The sequence below is a fragment of the Scyliorhinus canicula genome, chromosome 9 (assembly GCF_902713615.1).
Source record: "Scyliorhinus canicula chromosome 9, sScyCan1.1, whole genome shotgun sequence".
Taxonomy (NCBI): Eukaryota; Metazoa; Chordata; class Chondrichthyes; order Carcharhiniformes; family Scyliorhinidae; genus Scyliorhinus; species Scyliorhinus canicula.
This window is the reverse complement of record NC_052154.1, coordinates 102,415,230-102,438,063: the sequence shown is the minus strand read 5'-3', so window position 1 is coordinate 102,438,063 and position 22,834 is coordinate 102,415,230. Positions and strand designations below refer to the sequence as shown.

At 49.6% G+C, this 22,834-nt stretch overlaps 1 protein-coding gene across 1 annotated transcript in view; it reads left to right on the top strand.

Moving 5' to 3' along the window:
• Positions 1–5,919: 5,919 nt before the first annotated feature.
• The window catches only part of LOC119970926 (mucin-6-like), a 33,559-nt gene continuing 16,644 nt past the window's right edge, over positions 5,920–22,834 (top strand). The window contains exons 1-3 of the mRNA XM_038806036.1: positions 5,920–6,011; positions 8,300–8,356; positions 10,002–10,242. Of these exons, the coding sequence (XP_038661964.1) occupies positions 5,948–6,011; positions 8,300–8,356; positions 10,002–10,242 (362 nt within the window). The 5' untranslated portion in view covers positions 5,920–5,947. The remainder of the gene's footprint in view (positions 6,012–8,299; positions 8,357–10,001; positions 10,243–22,834) is intronic.

Sequence of the window (22,834 nt, the reverse complement as noted above, 5' to 3'; positions counted from 1 at the left end):
AATACCTTTGAACCCGAAATCGGGGCGGCGCCTGTTTTCAGATGCTCCCCCCCTCCAAAACGCCGTAATCGGGGAGTATGCCACATGCCATTGGGACCGCCTCAGGATGTTACCTGAAATCCCACCCTCTATGCTCCGCCCCCGATGGGCCGACTTCCCGATGGCGTGGGACATGTGTGCTCTGAGTTTACGTCAACCTCGCGTGGTGGTTGCGGACTGTGTCCAGTGCCGCCACAGTCGGGGGGAGAAGCCGTTCCCGCTGGCCATAGGGGGTTTCGGTGGCGACTGGGGGGACTGGTGGGGGTAGCAAGGGGGGTGGGGGTTACAGGGAAGCACTATCTGGCAGTTCGGGTCCACGCACGGCCGGCGCCATGTTGTACAGCACGACCGCTGCAGGTCGTCGCCGTGCGCGGCCACGGACCCGCCCTTTCTACAACCATTTCCACCGTGGGAGCCGGGAGTTTTACCCAGCACCGCTTCTAGCCCCTCACCGGTCCCGGAATCGGTGAGGGTTTGGTGCTGATTTTGGAGTCATGAAACGCCACTGTTCCCATGCCGGTGTCAGCACTATGCTGTAAAATCTGAGAATCCAGCCCTAAGTCTCAGAAACAGAGAATCCAGCCCATAGTCTTACAAAAGGTGATGAAATATCTCCACAAAGGATGGCCTGAAGGTTGCTCCAGCTATTATAATGCAAGGACAGAATTAAGTGATGCCAATGGGTTTTTATAATTCTGCAATCGTTAAGGTTGATGATTCTTTAAAAACCTCATGCAGGACACTTGGGAATAGAAAGATGCATGTGAAGAGCCAGGGATACAGTTTATTGACCAGGTATCAACCACGATATTCAAGCAATGGTCGATAATTGAGAAACTTGCCAAACATTTCAGAGCAAACAGAGCAAAGAACCAATGCAAATGGACAAGATCATTACAACTCCACGGCAGAAGGTGGCCATGGATCTCTTTTATTTTGTGGGAAAGGAGTACCTGCTAGTAATTGATTATTTTTCTAATTTCCCAGAAGTCATACAGTTAGCAAATTCTTCGGGGAGGTGCATTATCAAGCAAACTAAAGATATTTTTGCGTGCCATGGAATACCTCAAATTGTCACGAGTGACAATGGCTCATGTTTTAGCAGTCACGAATGGACTGAGTTTGCACATAATTACGATTTCAAAAATATCACTTTGAGTCCTGTATATCCACAATCTAACAGAAAGGCTGAAAAAGGTGTTCACATTGTGAAGCAGCTACTCAGAAAAGCCATGGATAGACACTTAACTTGCGGGACTGAGTTATCGAGCAGCACCAATAATCAATGGGCTTTCACCAGCTCAGTTGCTGATGAATAGGCAACTTAGGACGATCTTGCCCGTATTCCGGATCAACCAGTTAATCGAAAATTAGAGAGGAAACTTATTTTTCAAAAAAGGAGGCAGAAGAGATATTGTGACAAATCCACAAGAAGGCTCCAACGATTGCAAAAAGATGACATAGTAAGGCTGGAAGGTTCAGATGGGAACGGATGGATGAAGTGTTACTAGGTACTGCAATAGGCAGGTCCTCATTCGTATCTAATCATCACTGATGACGGAACAGTCTTCAGGAGACAGGAAGGTTCAGCAACCTTTTGTTCTGGAACCACAAGAAGACTGTGAGCAATCCTAAGACAGTTGAAAAGGAAACATTTCAGCATGCAGGGGCAGAACAAAGTAAAAATGCACAAGTCCAAGAAGAACAATAAGAAATATCAACAACAACAAATGAAAATGAAACACGGGCACAAGTTCAACCAATGCTCAGAAGGTCAACAAGACAAAGACGTAAACCTGAGAGACTGAATTTGTGATGTACTGTTGACAATTTTAAATTCTTTACCCGTCAGTCCGGCCTCAATAAAACTCGAGATGGATTCTTAGGTATAGTATTATTTATTTTTAACCAACTTGCAAGGCTGACTCACTCCACAGAGACTCAGAACACACAGGCGTCTTCTGGGGCTCCCGAACCGAGTGAGTGAGAAACAAAGAAAACTCTGCAAATATCATTCAAATGGCATCCAAGTTTCAAATACAAGATTCCCATAGGTGGTCCTATACACCTCCTGACCATATATCCTGATTGGCTCACTTCGCATTCTTCAACCTTGGGCCTCTTGTTACCCAACATCCTTTTCTCCATCCTCCACGAGGCTCCCCTTCCCCCTTCCTTGCCATGCTTTCTGAATCCCTTTGTCCTTTGTTTTTGAACTCACTACTATCAGACTGGCTCACATCCACATTATTGGAACTAATATTTTAACTATTTTATATCACATTTGTTTGTTCAATTCCTCACTGTAAATAGTTAAAAGTTCTGAAGAATTATGCATATCATATTGTATTGTAAAACAAAGTCATGAATGTAAATTGTTACATTTCCAAAGGAAAGGGAATCTGATGATATGCAATCCTGTATATAATGATGTAAATGATCTCCGACCACCAGGTGGCAGTGTAAATTTACCACATTACTCTGTACCTCGACGAGTTGGGAGATAGTCATGTTAGTGGATAGTCATACTTGCACTAGCTCTAGAATAATTTATCGGTATTAGTAGTTTATAATATAGTTCTCATAGTTATCTTTACTACGCATTTATTTTACAATAAAATACTTTAACTAGTCAAGGACCAGATGTTATACTGTGCATCATTCCGACCAATCCGGCACCAGAACGTAAAACTAACAATCCTGTTTATCTTGGTGTTCACTTGACCGAATCTGGATAAACAAAAAACATCTGAGCAAAACAACAGCAAAGATCAAAACGTGAAACAAACTCCTCAGAAATCTTGCTGGCTCTTTATGGGGAGAGGGTGAGGGGAGAGAAAGGGACCTCAACTCTTGCCATTGGTTACTTGACTACAGAGTACTGTGCACCAGTATAGTACAACGCATCCCACACTAGTCATGCAGATACTCAGCTCAAAACAACCAAGCATATCATCTTGGACCTCTGATCAACTCGACTCCCAGTCCTGAGCAACATCCCACCCCCTCACCTGCGGACGATTGCAAGAAGAAAGTTCATGGACAGGATTTTCATCAACCCAAGCCTGCCGCTACAATAAGGACCTTGCCAATCCCCCTGCTGCTCACATCCCATCACACCAGTCTGTATTGCTAAAACCAATGTGCTGAGGAATGGCAGCAGAAGCCCCGTGGCAGCATAAATGGAACCAAAATGCCAGTAATAAAAACCACTTCCAAGGGCAGCACGGTGGTGCAATTAGCACTGGTGCCTCATGGCGCTAAGGTCCCAGGTTCGATCCCGGTTCTGGATCACTGTCCGTGTGGAGTTTGCACATTCTCCCCGTGTTTGGGTGGGTTTCGCCCCCACTACCCAAAAGATGTGCTGGTCAGGTGGATTGGCCATACTAAATTGCCCCTTAATTGGAAAAAATGAATTGGGTACACTAAATAAAACAAAAAGAAAACTAACATCATTGAAGACTCTCCCTTGACTCAAGAGAGCTCCATCTGGCCACTGTGGAAACTATTGGCTGACTTGGTGATTACCTGCACACATCAAACAAAAATGTAATGCACATTCAGACCGGGAGACAAATCTCCGGGCCCTGATGGAATGCATCTCCGGGTACTAAAAGAGATGGTGGGGGAAATAGCAAATATGTGTCAAAGTTTGCAGGTGACACTAAGATGAGTGGTAGAGCAAAGTGTGCAGAGGATACTGAAAGTCTGCAGAGTGATATAGATAGTTTAAGTGAGTGGGCAAGGGTCTGGCAGAGGGAGTACAATGTTGGTAAATATGAGATCATCAATTTTGGGAGGAATAACAACAAAATGGACTATTATTTAAATGGTGAATTGCAGCATGTTGCTGTGCAGAGGGACCTGGGTGTCCTTGTGCATGAATTGCAAAAAGTTGGTTTGCAGGTGCAGCAAGTAATTAAGAAGGCAAATCGAAATGTGTCCTTCATTGGCAGAGAGAGTTTAAAAACAGGGAGATATTGTTGCAGATGTATAGGGTGCTGGTGAGGCCACACCTGGAGTACTGTGTAAAGTTGTGGTCTTCTTACTGAGAAAGAATGTACTGGCCCTGGAGTGGGTGCAGAGGAGATTCACGAGGTTGATTCCGGAGTTGAGAGGATTGGCTTATGAGACTGAGTAGACTGGGACTGTACTCATTGGAATTTAGAAGACTGTGGGGGGATCTTATAGAAACATATAAAATTATGAAGGGGATAGATAGGTTAGACGCAGAGAGGTTGTTTCCACTGGCAGGTTAAACTAAAACTAAGGGGTATAGCCTCAAAATAAGAGGGAGCTGATTTAGGACTGAGTTGAGGGGGAACTTCTTTACACACAGGGTTGTAAATCTGTGGAATTCCCAGCCCAGTGAAGTAGTTGAGGCTACCTGGTTGAATATTTTTAAGGCAAGATAGATAGATTTGTGAACAGTAAAGGAATTGAGGGTTATGGTGAGCAGACGGGTGGCTAAATGGAGCTGAGTCCGCAAAAAGATCTGCCATGATCTTATTGAATGGCTGAACAGGTTCGAGGGGCCAAATGGCCCACTCTTGTTCCTCGTTCTCATGTTTTTTCTGACCTACCTGGAACCATATCCAAGGACAAGAAAAGGAGCTGTTAATCAATTTTGCAGAAATTCTCTCCGTAAGCATAGGGGGGAAAAGTTGTGCTGAGTGCAATATCCAAAACTAGTGACTGATGAGCAAAATACTGTTGCAAGTTCTGAAGTGTGGGTTAAAAATCAAATTAAATATGACCGAAGCAGACATTCCAATAAGTCAAGATGTGATAAGGAGTGATAAAATTGGACAAGGTTAAGACGTGATAAGGAGTGATAAAATTGGACAAGGTTAGATGAGCGCATCTGAATTATGTTAAGACAAGGACTTTGTGTCAAAAATCAGACAATTAAACAAGGGTTGAAATTCCTCAGGTCGGAGATGCAAAGTTTGTGAATCATTAATTTTAAGACCATTAGTCATAGGAGAATTAGGCCACTTGGTGTATAGAGTCTACTCTGCCATTCAATCATGGCTGATATTTTTCCCATCCCATTCCCTTCTCCTGCTTTGTCCCGATTCCATTTCCATCAAGAACCTATCTATTTCGGTCTTGTCCTGATCGTGTGTACAGTGTAGCCAAATCCAGAAAACTTTAAATAATTGCTAGTTGGGAAGAATAAATTATCGTGTACCTAGCCACAATGTTGAAGACACCTTGCTTCACAATTGATTGAGTTTTCCTCTGAGCCATTTGCAGCCTTTGGAAAGCTTTGGTTTTTCCATGAAATAATAAAGAACGAAGATCTCTAAAAAGGGAAACGTTGGAAGTTGAGGAGGAGGAGGAAGGAGAATCAAACAGTAACACCCACCTAGCACTTATTAGCGAAAAGGTGCAGGTGGAGCCCGGAGCTGTCCGCGCGGGGGTGATTGGTGCAGGTGCCGGGCCGCGCGGAGTTGGTTGGTGTACGTGGCGGTTCCGCGCGGGGGCGGGTGGTGCACGTGGCGGGTCCGCGCGGGGGCGGGTGGTGCACGTGGCGGGTAAGCGCGGGGGGCGTGTGCTGCACGTAGCGGGTCCGCGCGGAGGCGGTTGGTGCACGTGCTGGGTCCGCGCAGGGCGGTTGGTGCACGTGGGGGTCCACGCAGGGGCGGTTGGTGCACGTGGCGGGTCCGCCCCGGGGTGGTTGGTGCACGTGGCGGGTCAGCGCGGGGGCGGTTGGTGCACGTGCTGGGTCTGCCCCAGGCGGTTGATGCACGTGCTGGGTCCGCGCGGGGGCGGGTGGTGGTGGATGGGCATGGGCGGAGGCGGGGGGGGGGGGGTGGTTGGTGCACGTGGCGGGTCTACGCTGGGGTGGTTGGTGCACTTGTTGCAAGGGGGCGGTTGGTGCACCTGGCGGGTTCATGCGGGGATGGTTGGTGCACCTGATGGGTTCACGTGGGGGTGGTTTGTGCACCTGGCGGTCCACGCGGGAGGTAAATGTTCCCATGTTCAGGCTGGACAAGGTTTATACTTTATAACTTATTTTATACAAGGGGGTGGGTGTTATTTATTTATACTGGGGAGCTAAAAGCAAATAATTTTCAGTCAAGAGGTTTCTGAGTTTTTCATAAGACCATAAGACAGAGGAGCAGAATTAGGCCACTCGGCCCATCGAGTCTGCTCCGCCATTCAATCATGGCTGATATTTACTCATCCCCATTCTCCTGCCTTCTCCCCATAACCCCTGATCCCTTTGTTAATCAAGAACCTATCTATGTGTCTTTAAGACACTCAGTGATTTGGCCTCCACAGCCTTCTGCGGCAAAGAGTTTCACAGATTCACCCCCCGCTGGCTGAAGAAATTCCTCCTCATCTCTGTTTTAAAGGATCGGCCCTTTAATCTGAGATGGTGTCCTCTCGTTCTAATTTTTCCGACAAGTGGAATTTGTACAGGCCCAGAGTCCTCAAACTTTCCTCATACAACAAGTTCTTCATTCCAGGTATCATTCTTGTGAACCTCCTCTAGACCCTTTCCAAGGCCAACACATCCTTCCTTAGATATGCGGCCCAAAGCTGCTCACAATACTCCAAATGGGGTCTGACCAGAGCCTTATATAGCCTCAGAAATACATCCCTGGTGTTGTATTCTAGCCCTCTTGACATGAATGCAGCATTGCATTTGCCTTCTTAACTGCTGACTGAACCTGCATATTAAAAAAAGGGAATCGTGAACAAGGACTCCCATGTCCTTTTGTGCTTTTGCTTTCCGAAGCATTTCCCCATTTAGAAAATAGTCCATGCCTAGATTCCTCCTTCCAAAGTGCATAACCTCACACGTTTCCACATTGTATTTCATTTGCCACTTCATTGCCCACTCTCCTAGTTTGTCCAAGTCCTTCTGCAGCCCCCTTGCTTCCTCAATACTACCTGTCCTTCTGCAGATCTTTGTATCATCTGCAAACTTAGCAGCAGTGCCTTCAATATCTTCTTCCAGATCATTATTGTTCTTCCAGATCATTAATGATTAATTACAATGTTAAACTCGCATTCCTTCCTTAGTGATCGGTAGAGGAGACAACTTTTGACCCAAAGCACAGAGTGTCATTCACTTTCCTGCCAGCCCTGTTTTCCTGCGCGGCGTGCCCTCGCTGGCAATGAGATTCTCTCGCAGTCTTCCAAGGGGTTCCCCATTGTGAGCCATCCCACACCACACACCATCAGGAAACGTCCGGGCGTGGGTGCGCTGCCAGCCGGGCGGGTGGTGGACGGGTCTGCGCAGAGAATCTCGCCGACAGAAAATCGCTGAGGTAACACTTTTAATATTCGTGAAGGACTTTTCCAACCGTACCGTGGGTGGGATTCTCCGACCCCGGTTGGAGAATCGGGGGGGGGGGGCGGTGCGAGAACCGCTCGACACCGGCCCGCCGTTTCTCTGGCACCGTTTCTTGGGCCCCCGCGGGTTCACCGCCGCGCCAGTCGGGGTCCGTTGAAAGCGGCCTCCCCGGCGATTCGACGGGCCGAGTCCCACCGCCGTGGTTTACACATGGTCTCACCTGGCGGGACCTCAGAGTTCTGGCTGCAGGGGCCGTCCTGGTTGGGGGCTGGGTGACCCGACCCGAGGGGGGCATCCACGGTGGCCTGGCCCGCAATCGGGGCTACCGATAGGCGGGCGGGCTAGTTCCGTGGGGTCCACCGCTTATACCCGGGGGCTGACGCGGAGATGGGAACCCACGTGCAGGCACGGATTCATGCCGGCTGTGGCACGCATGTGCGGGCTCGTGCCAGCCGTGACACGCTGGCTTTTGGGCGTCAGAGCTGCGGACACCACTCCGGCACCGCACTAGCCCCTAGGAAGGGGTGCAAACCTGCCACTTGAGGCCCGTTGACGCCGGAGTGGCTCGCGCCGCTTTTCACGCCGGTGTCAGAACATGGCCGCGGGATTAGAGAATCCTGGCCCATGTGTCTACAATGGAAAGATCTGCGTATTGTGATGGATATTCAGTTCACTTTCCCTGGCCATGTCTGGGACGGAGGATGCCCACAATTTATTTTTGGCCTCTCCAAACTGACTTTCATCAACAAGTACAAAGTTATTGTGACTCACTAAAGCCAGAGGAAGTACATAGCCTGTGTGGATGCTTACTGTAAAAGTAATCATCTCTCAAGTTAATGCGAAGGACACATCAACTGCAATATCCATGAATTTCTGTTCAATAACTGGTAAACAAAATGGAGCTCCTTCCTTTTCAAATAATTAAAATGTGAATTGTTTTGATTGCAGGAAGAACATTTGCAGACTATAAGAAAATAAAAGAACAGCTTCCACATATTTTTTACTGTGAGTACTCTACAACAACGTCTAAAAACTGCTACTTTAAAAGTAACTGCAGCTAATGGTCAGATATTATTGAGATGGCACCGCTCGGGCGAATAGTTTGATCCCCCCCCCCCCCCCCCCCCAGTGGTTAGTACTTCTGCATCTCAACGTCGGGGGCCCAGGTTCAATTCATACCTTGAGTGACTGTGTGGACTTTGCACCTTCTCCCAGTGTGTGGGTTTCTGCCAGGTGCTCCGGTTTCCTCCCACAGTCCAAAGATGTGCAGGATAGATGGATTGGTCTTCCTGAATTGCCCCTTAGTGTCTAGAAAGGTTAGGTTGGGTTACTGGTTATGGGGATAGAGAGAGGGAGTGCACCTGGATAGGATGCTCTTTCAGAGGGTCGATGCAGTCTCGATGGGCTGAATCTTAGTTCTGTACTGTTGTACCCACTGCTTCAGTGATATGAGCCTGACTTCTAGTTTACTATCATTGTATCTGGTTGATAGCGGCATTGGGTTCTCCCTGGGAACAGGTTGCTATATTTGATGAAAGTCCTGGACAGCCTGCAGGAGGACTGGAAAGAATGTAGAACAGGGGTGGGCAAACTACGGCCCGCGGGCCGCATGCGGCCCGCCAAAGGTATTTCTGCGGCCCACCAAGTCATTAAAAAAAAAAATTTTTTTTTTTAAAAGGTTAATGGGGGGGGGGGGGGGGGGGGGGGGGGGGGGTGGGGGGGGGGGGGGGGGGGGCTGTTGGGTTACTTACTGGTATAGGGTGGATATGTTGACTTGAGTAGGGTGATCATTGCTCGGTACAACGTCGAGGGCCAAAGGGCCTGTTCTGTGCTGTTCTATGTCCTATATGAGGCGCCCAGAATCATAACCGGGTGAAGTAATTATTTTACTTAATATACTATGCGGCCCTTTGTGAATTGTGAATTTCTGAATGTGGCCCTTGCACGGAAAAGTTTGCCCACCCCTGATGTAGAATAAGGGGTACCTCGTGGAAAGAGAGGATTCAAACTGTGGTACTTGAATGTTGAAGGTACTGAGTCAGCGAGCTCCCTGAGAGAAATTCTTTGAAAGGGTTCGTTGTATATTGTTTCTGATCATTAATTAGACACTTGCTTATATTTCTGAGGGCAACTGCCTTGAGGGGCTCGGGAATTTGACAATGTAAGTTTGGCTTTGAATTATTTCTTTCTTACATTCCTTCAATTGTGGTGGAGCCAACTATTGGACCAGAACACTGGAAATATTGAGGGGCTGCCACTCTTGCGTTCTCACTATGTTGCATCCACTGACCTTTGTAGCACCCTTTCCTGCCACACCTTCCATCTAACACTTTCAATCTGTTTTTGACCTTTCCAAACTTGTTAATTAGGAGGAAGGTTGGGTAAGGGGCCTTCAGGCTGCCCAACTGTGCACAAGTGTAGCCCAGCCTGAAGTTCCAAGTCAGGGCAGCCTGCATAATGTTAGTTGGTGCTGACAGCATTCTCAACACAACTAGGGTACCTGACTCGATGGGCCCACTTCCCGCTAGGGTTCAGCCCTGCAGGCTGTTATTGTAGCTGGGGAATTGGAAAGACAAGCTGGAGATGTCCAATTTTTATTGGTGTGTAAGGATTGATTGATAATGAAGTTCATCACATGTTGATTTTACAGCTCCGAAGAGAGCCGTCTGTACCACATGGGGAAGAGGACATTTCAAAACTTTCGATAATTTGATGTATACGTTTTTCAAAGCTTGCAACTATATTTTTGTCAGCGAATGTGCAGATAATGTCCCAGATTTCAGCATTCAACTTCGCAGGAGGAATACTGGAGATATCGAAAGACTCCTGATCCAAATATATAGCACTGCAGTCATAGTGGAATTGGGAAGAATCAGAGTCAATGGCCAGCAGTAAGTTTCTTTTGGATAATTCTTAAGTTTTGTTTGCAGAGTTATTGTTCAAAAATATATCAAACACTGGCTTCACATCAAAAATCATTAAATATAGAGGGATAAACTGTTAATCAATAATATGATGTGGGACTGTAAAACAGATTTAATAGGTTGGCAAACAGAATCCTCCAGCTGTTGCCTAGGTAACCCCCAATAATTAATACTGCAGGAGCATGAACACATCCAAAAATGTAGCACTTTAAATTTAGGAGCTAGTGATATATGAGTGAACGACTGCAATATTCTTCTTTGGGGGTATGGCTTTTATAATATCAAACATGTAAGCCTATGCCCAATACACATATCACTTCATGTATTTTGTAATGCTAGGTGATGAAGTATTGAATTGAAGCCAAACTTTACGCACATTTTAAGCATTTTATAGAGTTACATATTGCAAGATTTCACCTCCTAACCTCTTAATCCAGCAACCACATTTTCACACTATGGGCTAGACTCTCCTGCCCCACCCACCGCAAGAATGCCATGGGCGAGTCGCTGACAATGAAAAAATCCATTGACCTTGGGCGGGATTGTCTGGTCACCCGTCAAACACGGCCACAGAATCCCGCCCTATGTTTTTTTTATGGAACCACAAGACAATTCCCAGATAATGCCAGAACTGCAAACGAAAGGTTCGTAATTCTGAGCAGGGCTTGTATGCATTGGGTGCTTGAAGTTTGGACACTGAATGTGCACATGGTTGAATTCAGTTGTAAAGCCAAGGCAAATATATGATAATGTAATCAGGTAGCAGGAGTAGCGCCGATAGCCAGAATGCCTGTTTAGATATTTTGAGTGGGAGTTGCTTTCCAAATGCTTTTTCATATCTACAAGTAAATTTGAGTTTGCATTGTTTTGGTGCTGTAGTACAAGGGAGGTCTTGGGATTATTTGCAAACCTCATTGTGACTACTTTAAACTGGACTGTTTGTTCTGGCATTGACTGTGTTGTATATACTCAGGTTTGCTGTTTTCTGCCATGAGTCTTCATTTGACTGAATAGGTTGACTCTTGAACAGCAGAACCCCAGACATGGGGCAGGACGTTGCAAGAGGTAGTGGGATCTAGAGTGCAGGATTTATTTTTTTTCCTTATCTGTTGCTGCTTTGCATCATCGTTAAGGTGTTTGGACTTGCAGCTTGATGGACAAGTTGTCGCCATTTTGAATAATTGGTATCAAGCTCCAGCAGTCTTTAATGTCCATTAATATCATTGATGTGAATGCGGCATGCTCAAAGAGAGCTTCAGAGTTCCTCTGAAGCATTTTCTTCACCCCCCCTTTGAAACACTGGCCATTTCCGATTTGCAAAAACAGAAACTGGCAGGAGAAGATGCATTTCAGCGTTTGGTACAATGTCTAGTGCATTTTACTTGATTTTTCAACATTTGGCAGCACCCTTGAGTAGGTTGGCTGTGCTGGATATGGCACTGGACTACCATAGAAAATAGACCAATTAGCTGACTTTGACTTCATAACGTCAGCTCCCTCAGGGACAGGAGGCTGGAAAAAGCCTGAAAAGCAGAGATGCAGTGAAGCTGCAAGTAATTGTGAACATCACTGTTTGTGACAAGAACTATCTGGTCATCTGTACATTGCAGAGAAAAATCTGTTAGTAGAGTTCTCAGCAATTAGAAAAGCAAATGCCATGTTGGCCTTTAATGTGAGGGAATTGGAGTACAGGGGGGAAAAGTATTTTTTAGAGTTGTGCAGGGTTTTGGTGAAACCACATCCGGAAAACTCTTCAAATAAGAAAATGTATGTTTTCATTGGAGCCAGTACAGTGGAAGTTCACTAGATTGGTCCCTGGGACGAGGGGATTTTCCTATGATGAGAGGCTGATCTATTTTCTCTTGAAGTTGAGAAGAATGAGAGGTGATCTAATTTAAACATACAAATTAGCGTGGAAGCTGAGAGGTTTTTGCTGGTTGGGGAATCTAAAATGCAGGAGCACAGTCTCAAGATAAAGACTCAGGATTTAGGACTGAGATGGGGAGAAATTGTGAATCTTTGGAATTCTCTTCCCTAGCGGGTTGTGGATGCTCCATTACTTGAGTACATTTAAGGCTGGGAAAGACAGATTTTTGGTGTCTCAAGCTATCAAAGGATATGGGGAGTGGGCAGAAAATGGAATTGAAGCCCAAGATCAGCTATGATCGTACTGAATGGCGGAGCATATGGCCTTCCATTCCTATTTCTGGTGTTCTTGTGTATTCATAATGTTACGGTCCTTGCTCAGTTGATTGTAACTTTTATTTTTTTGTGTAGAAACGTAGATGAACAGAGTCACAGAACGACTTAAATTTTAACAAAATAATATAACATTTATTAAAAAAGAAATGATTAACTGTAGTACAATATTCCGTAACCCCAGCTATATCTTCACAAATATGTGCAGATTTGAAGGATAACACAAATTACAAAATATATCTTATACTTTAATGTTCTGAGTAAGTACACATCAGTGGAACTCAATCGGCAAAATATGGTCAGCCACAGTTTGGAAACCCAAGCAACATCTGTGGGTTTCCCATCACCCCCCCCCCCCCCCCCCCCCACTCCCCCCAGGATGCTTGTCACAATGGGAGCCAACTGGTATCACTGGAACTCTGGCTTTTACATGAGGGTTTCAAAACTCCACTCTTGAAGAACACACTTTGAAATCTCCCACACAAGGGGCGGAATTCTCCGCAAGGCCCAACGGTGTCGTGAAACCCGGAGAGGTTCACGACGGTGTCGGAGGCCGCTCCTGGCCCCCTATTCTCCCCCCCCCCCCCCCCCCCCCCCGGGGGCTAGGAGGGCTGTGCCCTGAATCTCGGCCGCGGGGCCTGATCGCTGGCGGCCGGCTCCAACCCGCGCATGCACGGCTGACGGCTCAAACCCGCGCATGCGCGGTTGCCGTCTTCCCCTCCGCGGCCCCGCCAGATGTGGCGGCTTGACCTTACGGGGCGGTGGTGGGGAAAGAGTGCGTACCGTTGAGACGCCGGCCCGATGATCGGTGGGCACCAATCGCGGGCCAGTCCCCTCCCGAGCACGGTCGTGGTGCTCACTCCCCTCTCCGCCCCCCACAAGCCACAAAACAGCTGCTGGCGCCATGTTCACACCAGCAGCGACTAGGTGTGGTTGCCGCCGGCGTGAACCGGTCGGGAACGGCCGGCCACTCGGCCCATCCGGGTCGGAGAATCGCGGGTTGCCAGAGCGGCCCACCCGCGATTCTCCCACCCGGCGTGGGAGCGGAGAATCGCGCCCAAGGCTTCCCCTCGAATTCCTTCATCAAAGAGCCACATTCAGGGTTTTAACCCCTCTCCTTTCATAGAACATAGAACAGTACAGCACAGAACAGGCCCTTCGGCCCTCAATGTTGTGCCGAGCCATGATCACCCTACTCAAACCCACATATCCATCCTATACCCGTAACCCAACAACCCCCCCCTTAACCTTACTTTTATTAGGACACTACGGGCAATTTAGCATGGCCAATCCACCTAACCCGCACATCTTTGGACTGTGGGAGGAAACCGGAGCACCCGGAGGAAACCCACGCACACAGGGGGAGGACGTGCAGACTCCACACAGACAGTGACCTAGCCGGGAATCGAACCTGGGACCCTGGAGCTGTGAAGCATTTATGCTAACCACCATGCTACCCTACTGCCCCTTTCAGTATTCCTTTGACTTGGACCACCACATGCATTCAAGCTACCACACAATATCTCTGGTATCCAACCATGCCAACAAAACACTGCTTCACAAGGTGTATTAAGGTGTCACCAAACTCAGGATTACTTTGACTGTCTGGCTTCTCGCTAACCAATGTTTTCAGGTCTGTACCTTGCAGCTCTGTCTTTAACTGAGACCCACATTCTGCCCATTTCTTGAACTCCAGTGAACAGTACCTTATTTGGATTACTGTTCTGTGTCCCTTTGTCGTCAGTCATCCTGGTACCTTTCTCTGTTAGTTTCCCTGGATTCTGGAAATTTCTGTTCTTTATTTTCTGGGACTTGTCTTCTGCATCCCTGTATTATCCTGACTGTACTGGCAGTTTCTGTGTAAAGCTTCTTGCTTCTCAATTACCAGAGTCCAACTGAACTCTATTGATCTTGCTTTTTAGTGTGGGTCTCTCTGAAGTAACAGCTTAGTTTTTTTTTTAAATACTTTTTATTGAAAGAGTTTTTCCATACAGACATTTACCCCTACTAATTTTTAAATTATTTACAACACAATCCCTCTAGGCAAATATCCCTCCCTCGCCCGCCCTCTCGCGCGCACCAGTCCTCTCCCCCCCCCCCCCCCCCCCCAAGCAACAACTTAACAAACAAGGCAGCCTACAGTTTCAGACATGAGCAGCGAGCAGACTTGCCCGCGTTACAGTCGTGCATGTCCCCCCACGACCATTGCTGCCCCCCCCTCCCCCCCCCTCCCCTCCCCCCCCCCCCCCCCTCCCCCCCCCCCTCCCCCCCCCCCCCCCCCGGGTTGCTGCTGCCACGACCCCGAACGCCTATCTCTGATCTAAAAAGTCAAGGAAAGGTTGCCACCGCCTGGAGAATCCCTGTACCGACCCTCTCAGGGTAAATTTGATCCTTTCTAGCTGAATATAGCTAGCCATATCGTTAATCCAAGTTTCAACGCTTGGAGGCCTCACGTCCTTCCATTGAATTAATATCCTTCGTCGAGCCACTAGGGACGCAAAGGCCAGTATTCCGGCCTCCCTAGCCTCCTGTACCCCCGGTTCTACCCCGACCCCAAAGATCGCAAGCCCCCATCCTGGTTTGACCCTGGACCCCACCACCCTCGACACCGTCCTTGCCACCCCCTTCCAGAACCCTTCCAGCACCGGACATGCCCAGAACATATGCACATGGTTCGCTGGGCTTCCCAAACATCTGACACACCTGTCCTCACCCCCAAAGAACCGGCTCATCCTTGTCCCCGTCATGTGAGCTCTATGCAGCACCTTAAATTGAATGAGGCTCAGCCTCGCACACGAGGAGGAAGAATTGACCTTCTCCAGTGCATCCGCCCACGTCCCGTCTTCTATCTGCTCTCCCAGCTCCCCTTCCCACTTGGCTTTCAGCTCCTCCCCTGATACTTCTTCCGCCTCCTGCATTATCTTGTAGATGTCTGATATCTTCCCCCCTCCGACCCAGACCCCCGAGAGCACCCTATCACTCGCCCCCTTACTGGGGAGCAGGGGGAACCCCTCCACCTGCCGCCTAGCAAATGCCTTCACTTGTAAATATCTGAACATGTTTCCCGGGGGGAGCTCAAACTTCTCCTCCAGCCCTCCCAGGCTCGCAAACCTCCCCTCTATAAACAGGTCCTTCAGCTGCCGTATGCCCACCCTGTACCAGCTCTGAAATCCCCCGTCGATGTTCCCCGGGATGAATCTATGGTTCCCTCTTATTGGCGCCGCCAACAGACCTCCCATTTCCCCCCTGTGTCGCCTCCACTGCCCCCATATCTTGAGGGTGGCCACCACCACCGGGCTCGTGGTGTACCTCGTGGGGGGGAGCGGCCATGGTGCCGTTACTAGGGCCCCCAGGCTTGTGTTGCCACAGGACGCCCTCTCCATTCGTTTCCAAGCTGCCCCCTCCCCATCCATCATCCACTTGCACACCATTGACACATTTGCCGCCCAGTAATACCCCGAGAGATTGGGTAGTGCCAGCCCTCCACTGTCCCTACTCCGCTCCAAAAAGACCCTCCTCACCCTTGGGGTGCCGTGCGCCCACACGTAGCTCATGATGCTGCTCGTCACCTTTTTGAAGAAGGCCCGAGGGAGGAAGATGGGCAAGCACTGAAATAAAAACAAGAACCTTGGGAGGACCGTCATTTTGATTGACTGCACCCTCCCCGCCAGCGACAGCGGTACCATGTCCCACCTCTTAAATTCCTCCTCCATCTGTTCCACCAGCCTGGAAAAGTTCAACTTGTGGAGGGTCCCCCAGTTCCTTGCCACCTGCACCCCTAAGTACCTAAAGCTCTTTCCTGCTCGCTTGAAGGGGAGTCTCCCAATACCCTCTCCCTGGTCCCCCGGGTGTATCACAAAAACCTTGCTTTTGCCCAAATTTAGTTTGTACCCCGAAAAGTCCCCAAACTTTGCTAATAGTTCCATTATCTCCGGCATTCCCCCTTCTGGGTCTGCCACGTACAGCAGTAGATCATCCGCATACAGCGATACTCGATGTTCCTCCCCTCCCCTAGTCAGTCCTCTCCACCCCCCTGAACCCCTCAGTGCCATCGCCAACGGTTCAATCGCCAGTGCGAAAAGTAAGGGGGATAGGGGACATCCCTGCCTGGTCCCTCGGTGGAGCCCGAAATACTCCGACCTCCTCCCGTTTGTCACTACACTCGCCGTCGGGGCCGAGTAGAGCAACTTCACCCACTTAATAAACCCTTCCCCAAACCCAAACCGTTCCAACGTCTCCCACAGGTACTCCCACTCCACCCTATCGAATGCCTTCTCCGCGTCCAGCGCTACCACTATCTCAGTCTCCCCCTCCACTGCCGGCATCATAATTACATTCAGCAATCTCCGCACGTTCGTGTTGAGCTGCCGCCCCTTCACGAACCCCGTCTGGTCCTCATGGATTACCCCTGGCACACAATCCTCTATTCTAGCTGCCAGGATCTTTGCCAGCAACTTGGCATCCACGTTCAGAAGCGAGATAGGCCTGTAGGACCCGCACTGCACGGGGTCTTTATCCCGCTTCAATATCAGGGAGATCAGAGCCTGCGACATTGTCGGGGGCAGAACCCCCCCCTCTCGCGCCTCATTAAAGGCTCGTACCAGTACCGGTCCCACCAAGTCCACATTTTTCTTATAGAATTCCACCGGGAACCCATCTGGCCCCGGCGCCTTCCCCGCTTGCATCTGACCTATTCCCTTGACTAGCTCCTCTAGCCCTATTGCGCCCCCAGCCCTTCTACCAGCCCCTCCTGGACCCTTGGGAACCTCAATTTGTTTAGGAAGTCCTCCATTCCCCCTCTCCTCGTCGGCGGCTCAGACCGATACAACTCCTTGTAAAAATCCCTGAAGACCCCATTCACTTCTTGCCCCTTCTGCACTACCTTCCCGCCCCTCTCCTTCACTCCCCCAATCTCCCTAGCCGCATCTCGTTTGCGAAGCTGGTGTGCCAGCATCCTGCTCGCCTTTTCCCCATACTCATAGACCGCGCCCTGTGCCCTTCTCCACTGCGTCTCTGCCTTCCTGGTGGTCAGCAGGTCAAACTTGACCTGCAGGCTGCGCCGTTCTCCCAGCAGCCCCTCCTCTGGTGCCTCCGCATATCTCCTATCCACTTCCAATAGCTCCCCCACCAGCCTCTCCCTCTCCTGCCTCTCCTTTCTTTCTCTGTGTGCCCTTATGGAGATAAGCTCTCCCCTGATCACTGCCTTCAGGGCCTCCCAGACCATCCCCACCTGCACCTCACCCGTGTCATTCAAGACCAGATAGCTCTCAATGCTCTTCCGGACCCTTTTACACACCTCGTCGTCCGCTAACAGCCCCACATCCAGCCGCCACAGCGGGCGCTGGTCCCGCGCCTCCCCCATTTCCACATCCACCCAATGTGGTGCATGATCAGAGATCGCAATGGCCGAGTACTCAGCTTCCCGTACCCTCGGGATCAGCCCCCTGCTCAACACGAAGAAATCGATTCTGGAGTACACTCTATGGACGTGGGAGAAAAAGGAATACTCCCTCGCCCTCGGCCTACCAAACCTCCATGGGTCTACTCCTCCCATCTGCTCCATGTACCCCCTCAGCACTTCTGCCGCTGCCGGCCTCCTATTGGTCCTTGAGCTCGATCTGTCTAGCCCGGGGTCCAGCACTGTGTTAAAGTCCCCCCCCATGATCAAGCCCCCTGCCTCCAGTCCCGGAATGAGGCCCAATAGGCCCCTCATAAAACCCGCGTCATCCCAGTTCGGGGCATATACGTTGACCATCACCACTTTCTCCCCCTGCAGCTTACCCTTCACCATCACATACCTACCCTCCTTATCCGCCACCACCTCCTCCGCCACGAACGACACCCTCTTTCCCTCCAGAATCGCCACCCCCCGGTTCTTTGCGTCCAATCCAGAGTGGAACACCTGTCCCACCCACCCCCTTCTCAGGCGAACCTGGTCCACTACCTTCAAATGGGCCTCCTGTAACATTGCTACATCAGCCTTCAGTCCCTTCAGGTGTGAGAATACCCTTGATCTCTTGACCGGCCCATTCAGCCCCCTCACGTTCCAAGTGATCAGCCGGGTCGCGGGACGACCCGCCCCCTTCCCCTGCCGATTAGCCATGTCCTGTTCCCTGCTCGCCCCGGGTCGACCCTCCCCTTCTGACCCGCTCCCCATGGCGATGGCCCCCTCCCCCCACCCCTCCAGTCCTCCACTTCCCGTTCCTGGTCTTTCCAGCAGCAACCCGGTGTCCCTCCCTAACCCCCCCCCCCCCCAGGCTAGGACCCCTCCTAGCCGCGATGTACCCTCCATCGTACTCCCGTAAGTCAGCTGGTTTACGCTGACCCGGCTGCTCCTGCCACACTCCGACTCCTCCCGGCTCGGGGGGGGGGGGGGGCCTCCCCCCCCTTGCCACTCCTCACTGGCCCCGCTCCAACGCGGGAAAGGTCGCCATTGCTAGCCATGCCCCGCGCTCCTCCCCTCCCCCCTCCTCTGCCCCGCGCGCGGGAAAACAGAGGAAAGCCCGCGCTTTCGCCCTGCCACACCCCACCCCGCCATCTTCAGTTCCACCCCCGTCCCCGTCCATGCCTGTAAAGAACCCCCCCTAGGAGCCCATATCCCCGATCTGCTCTCCCCCCGTCCCGCCTCCCCAACTTAACATTATAAATAACAGATAGATAACAAATAACAATGTACTTAACAGTCGCCCTCTACCAAACAATATAAATAACCATAAATAACCATGAATAACCACAATAACAATAACTAAGGGAAGTCGGCAAAGGGGGGAAAAAAAAACATCAGAAGAAAAACCCAAAGCAAGAGTTCAAGATCCAAACAAAGAAAGAAGAAAAAAAGGAAACCGTTCCAATAAGAGTTGCCCAGTTCCGACCCAGCCGAAAAAAAAACCGCTTGTTCAGCTGAAAGTACCCGAGCGGCTACGGCCGCCAAGTATCCCCTGGGTCTAATCCGAGTCCAGTTTCTCTTCCTGTACAAAGGCCCACGCCTCCTCTGGGGACTCAAAATAGTGGTGTTGGTTCTTGTAGGTGACCCACAAGCGCGCTGGCTGCAGCATTCCGAACCTGATCCGTTTTGCATGTAGCACCGCCTTCGTCCGGTTGTACCGGGCCCGCCGCTTTGCCACCTCCGCACTCCAGTCCTGGTAGACCCTCACCGTCGAATTCTTCCACTTACTGCTCCTTTCCCTCTTGGCCCACTCCAGCACTCTCTCATGATCGCTGAGTCGCTGGAACCGCACCAGCACCGCCCTCGGGGGCTCATTTGCTCTTGGCTTCCTAGCCATGACCCTGTAGGCCTCTTCCAGCTCCAGGGGCGAAGGGACGGCCCCTGCCCCCATCAGGGAGCTCAGCATTTCTGCTACGTATCCCGGGAGGTCTGACCCCTCCAGGCCTTCTGCCAGGCCCAAGATCCTCAGGTTCTTCCGCCTCATTCGGGTATCCAGCTCCTCAAAACGGCTCTGCCATTTCAGGTGGAGTGCCTCGTGCACCTCTACCTTTCCCACGAGGACCGTGGCCTCCTCCTCCCTCGCAGTCATCTCCTGCTGCAGCTCCCGAATCGACGCCTCTTGGGTCGCCTGGGCTCCCATCAGCCTGGTGGTCGTCGCATTCATTGACTCCAAGAGCTCCATTTTCAGCTCCGTAAAGAAGCGCAGGAGAGCGGCCTGCTGCTCCTCCGCCCATTTCCTCCATTCCTCGGGTGCGCCACCGGCCGCCATTTTGGTCTTCTTCCCCCGCTTTTTTTGGGGAGCTGCTGTTGCTTTCTTTACCACCCCACTCCGGCTACCGACCATAAAGTTGGTCTGGTTCTCCTCAGGGAGCCTTCCCCCACCGGGATTTGTCCTTCCAGCGCCGTTGGGGCCCTCCAATCGGCCCGAAAACACCTCTGTAGCAGGAGCAGCCAAACGTGCGACTTAGCTGGTCATAGCCGCAACCGGAAGTCACAGCTTAGTTTTTTATAAAAAGCTTTTATGCCATAAAACCTCAATTACAATGCAGGCAATGTTCAAAGTGAAAGTAAACTATAGAAATGTAGGTTTAACATAAAGTTAATCTAAAGTTTTAACCCCTATCTCAAATACAGAAACGCAAAGTAAACTTAAACTTATATCTTACTGTTAACACACAATACAAATAAAAAAAATATTCAAACTATTATCTATTTCCTAACAATAAACAGCATCAAATATACATAGTTGGATGGATTTTCTGAAACTGCTCAACCAGCATGGTGCTCACCTGTCGCTATGCATTTCAGAAAATCTCAGGGCCATTGTTAGTGATTTTATCTCCACTGACAATAGGTCAGATCACAGGTTTTCCAATATCCCATGAATATAGGGATTGTTTTCTCCAGCAAATAGCAATATTTTACAACAGTAATTTTAAAGGCTCTAAGTAATTTTATGAAGTCCTAGTAAAGATCCTGTAGCTCCAAACGCCATCTAAACCCATGTCATGTCACTGGCTTGCAAATAATTCAGTGCTGGTATGATTAATTGGATGCAAGGGTTGGCGTATGATACTTTCGTCATGTAGAAATATTATACACTATCCAAAGTCACATGCCAAGAGCAAGTGTATAATTTTCAAAATATATTTTATGGAATGTGAGTGTTGCTGGCTGGGCTGTCATTTGTTGCACATCCCTATTGCCCTTGAGAAGGTGCTGTTGAGTCAGCTTGAAAATCTGCAGTCTATCCAGTAGAGTTATATCCACAGCGCTGTTAGGATGAGAATTTTGATTCAGCGACAGCGAAGGAACAGGATATTGTTCCCAGTCCGGGTGGCTTGTGGCCCAAAAGGAAGCTTGCCAGTGGTGATGTTCCCATCCATCTGCTGCCCTCACAATTCTAGGTGTTGGAGGTTACAGTATTGGAAGATTATGTAGAAAGAGACTTGGTGAGTTACTGCAGTGCATCTTGTAGATAGTATACACTGCTGCTACTGTGTTGGTAGTGGAGGAAGTGAATGTTAAGTTGATGGAAGGGAAATAAATTTGGCATGTCTACATTGACTTTTACAAACCTGTACAAATGTGTCGTAGAGAGCTTCCTATCCGGCTGCATCACAGCTTGGTATAGCAACTATTCGGCCCAAGATCGCAAGAAACTGCAGAATATGATGAACTCAGCCCAATGCATGACACATGTTTGCCACCCACCCATTGATTCTACACCTCCTGCTGCTTCAGGAAGGCAGTCAGCATTGTCAGAGACCCCTCACATCCATTCTTTGCCCTCTTCCAGACCCTTCCATCAGGCAGAAGGTACAGAAGTCTGAAGACCTGCACATCCAGACATAAGAACAGCTTCTTCCCCACAGCTACTAGACTCCTCTGACTCTCCCTCAGACTGATCTGTTCCCTGTATGAACACTATTCACGACACCCTACGCTGCTCTTGCTCATGTATTTGCATTGTTTGGCCTTTGTTCCGCACTGTAACCAATCACTGTTTGTTGATGTACTATTTGTCAATGTATCCTGTCGATTATTCTTTTTGTCTACTATTGTACGTATTGTGTATGTTCCCTTGGCCGCAGAAAAATACTTTTCACCATTCTTCGGTGCATGTGACAATAAATCAATCTATCAATCAAGTGGAGGCTGCCATTCCGTAGTGCAGGGACTCACTTTAGATATCTGGGGGTGCAGGTTGTTTGGGATTGTGGGGGGGGGGGGGCTTCGTAGGTACAACATTTCTAGTTTGGTGAAGAGGGTGAAAGCTGATCTGCCAAGGTGGGATGATCTCCCTCTGTCGCTGGCGGTTCGGGTACAGGTGATTAAAATGAATGTGTTGCCGCGATTTTTGTTTATTTTTCAATGCCTGCCGATCGTCCTGCCAAAGGCAATTTTTAGAGAGATTGAAGGAATGATTACCGCGTTCATATGGGGAGGGAAGGTGGCTAGAGTTAAAAGTGCTGCTACAGAGGGGAAGGCAGTTGGGGGGTTTGTGTCATCCGAACCTGATGTATTATTACTGGGCGGCGAATGTGGAAAAGGTGCGGAGCTGGGTCAGAGGGGTGGATTCCCAGTGGGTCAGAATGGAGGAGAGTTTGTGTAGGGGGTAGGGATTGAAGGCGCTAGCAACAGCCTCTCTCGATGGTCCCGGGGAAATACTCAGGGAGTCTGGTAGTAACAGCATAGTTGAGAATTTGGAGGCAGTTTGGCCAGCACTTCAGGTTGGGGGCAAGGTCAAGGGAAATGCCGATTTGGGGGAAATCACACATTTGAACCAGGGAAGTGGGATGGAAATTTTCGGAGATGGGAGGAGAAGGGAGTTTGGGCACTGACGATTTTGTTTCTAGGGTTTGCAGGATTGAAGGAGCTGGGAGCGAAGTATAGGCTGGAGCAAGGGGAAAT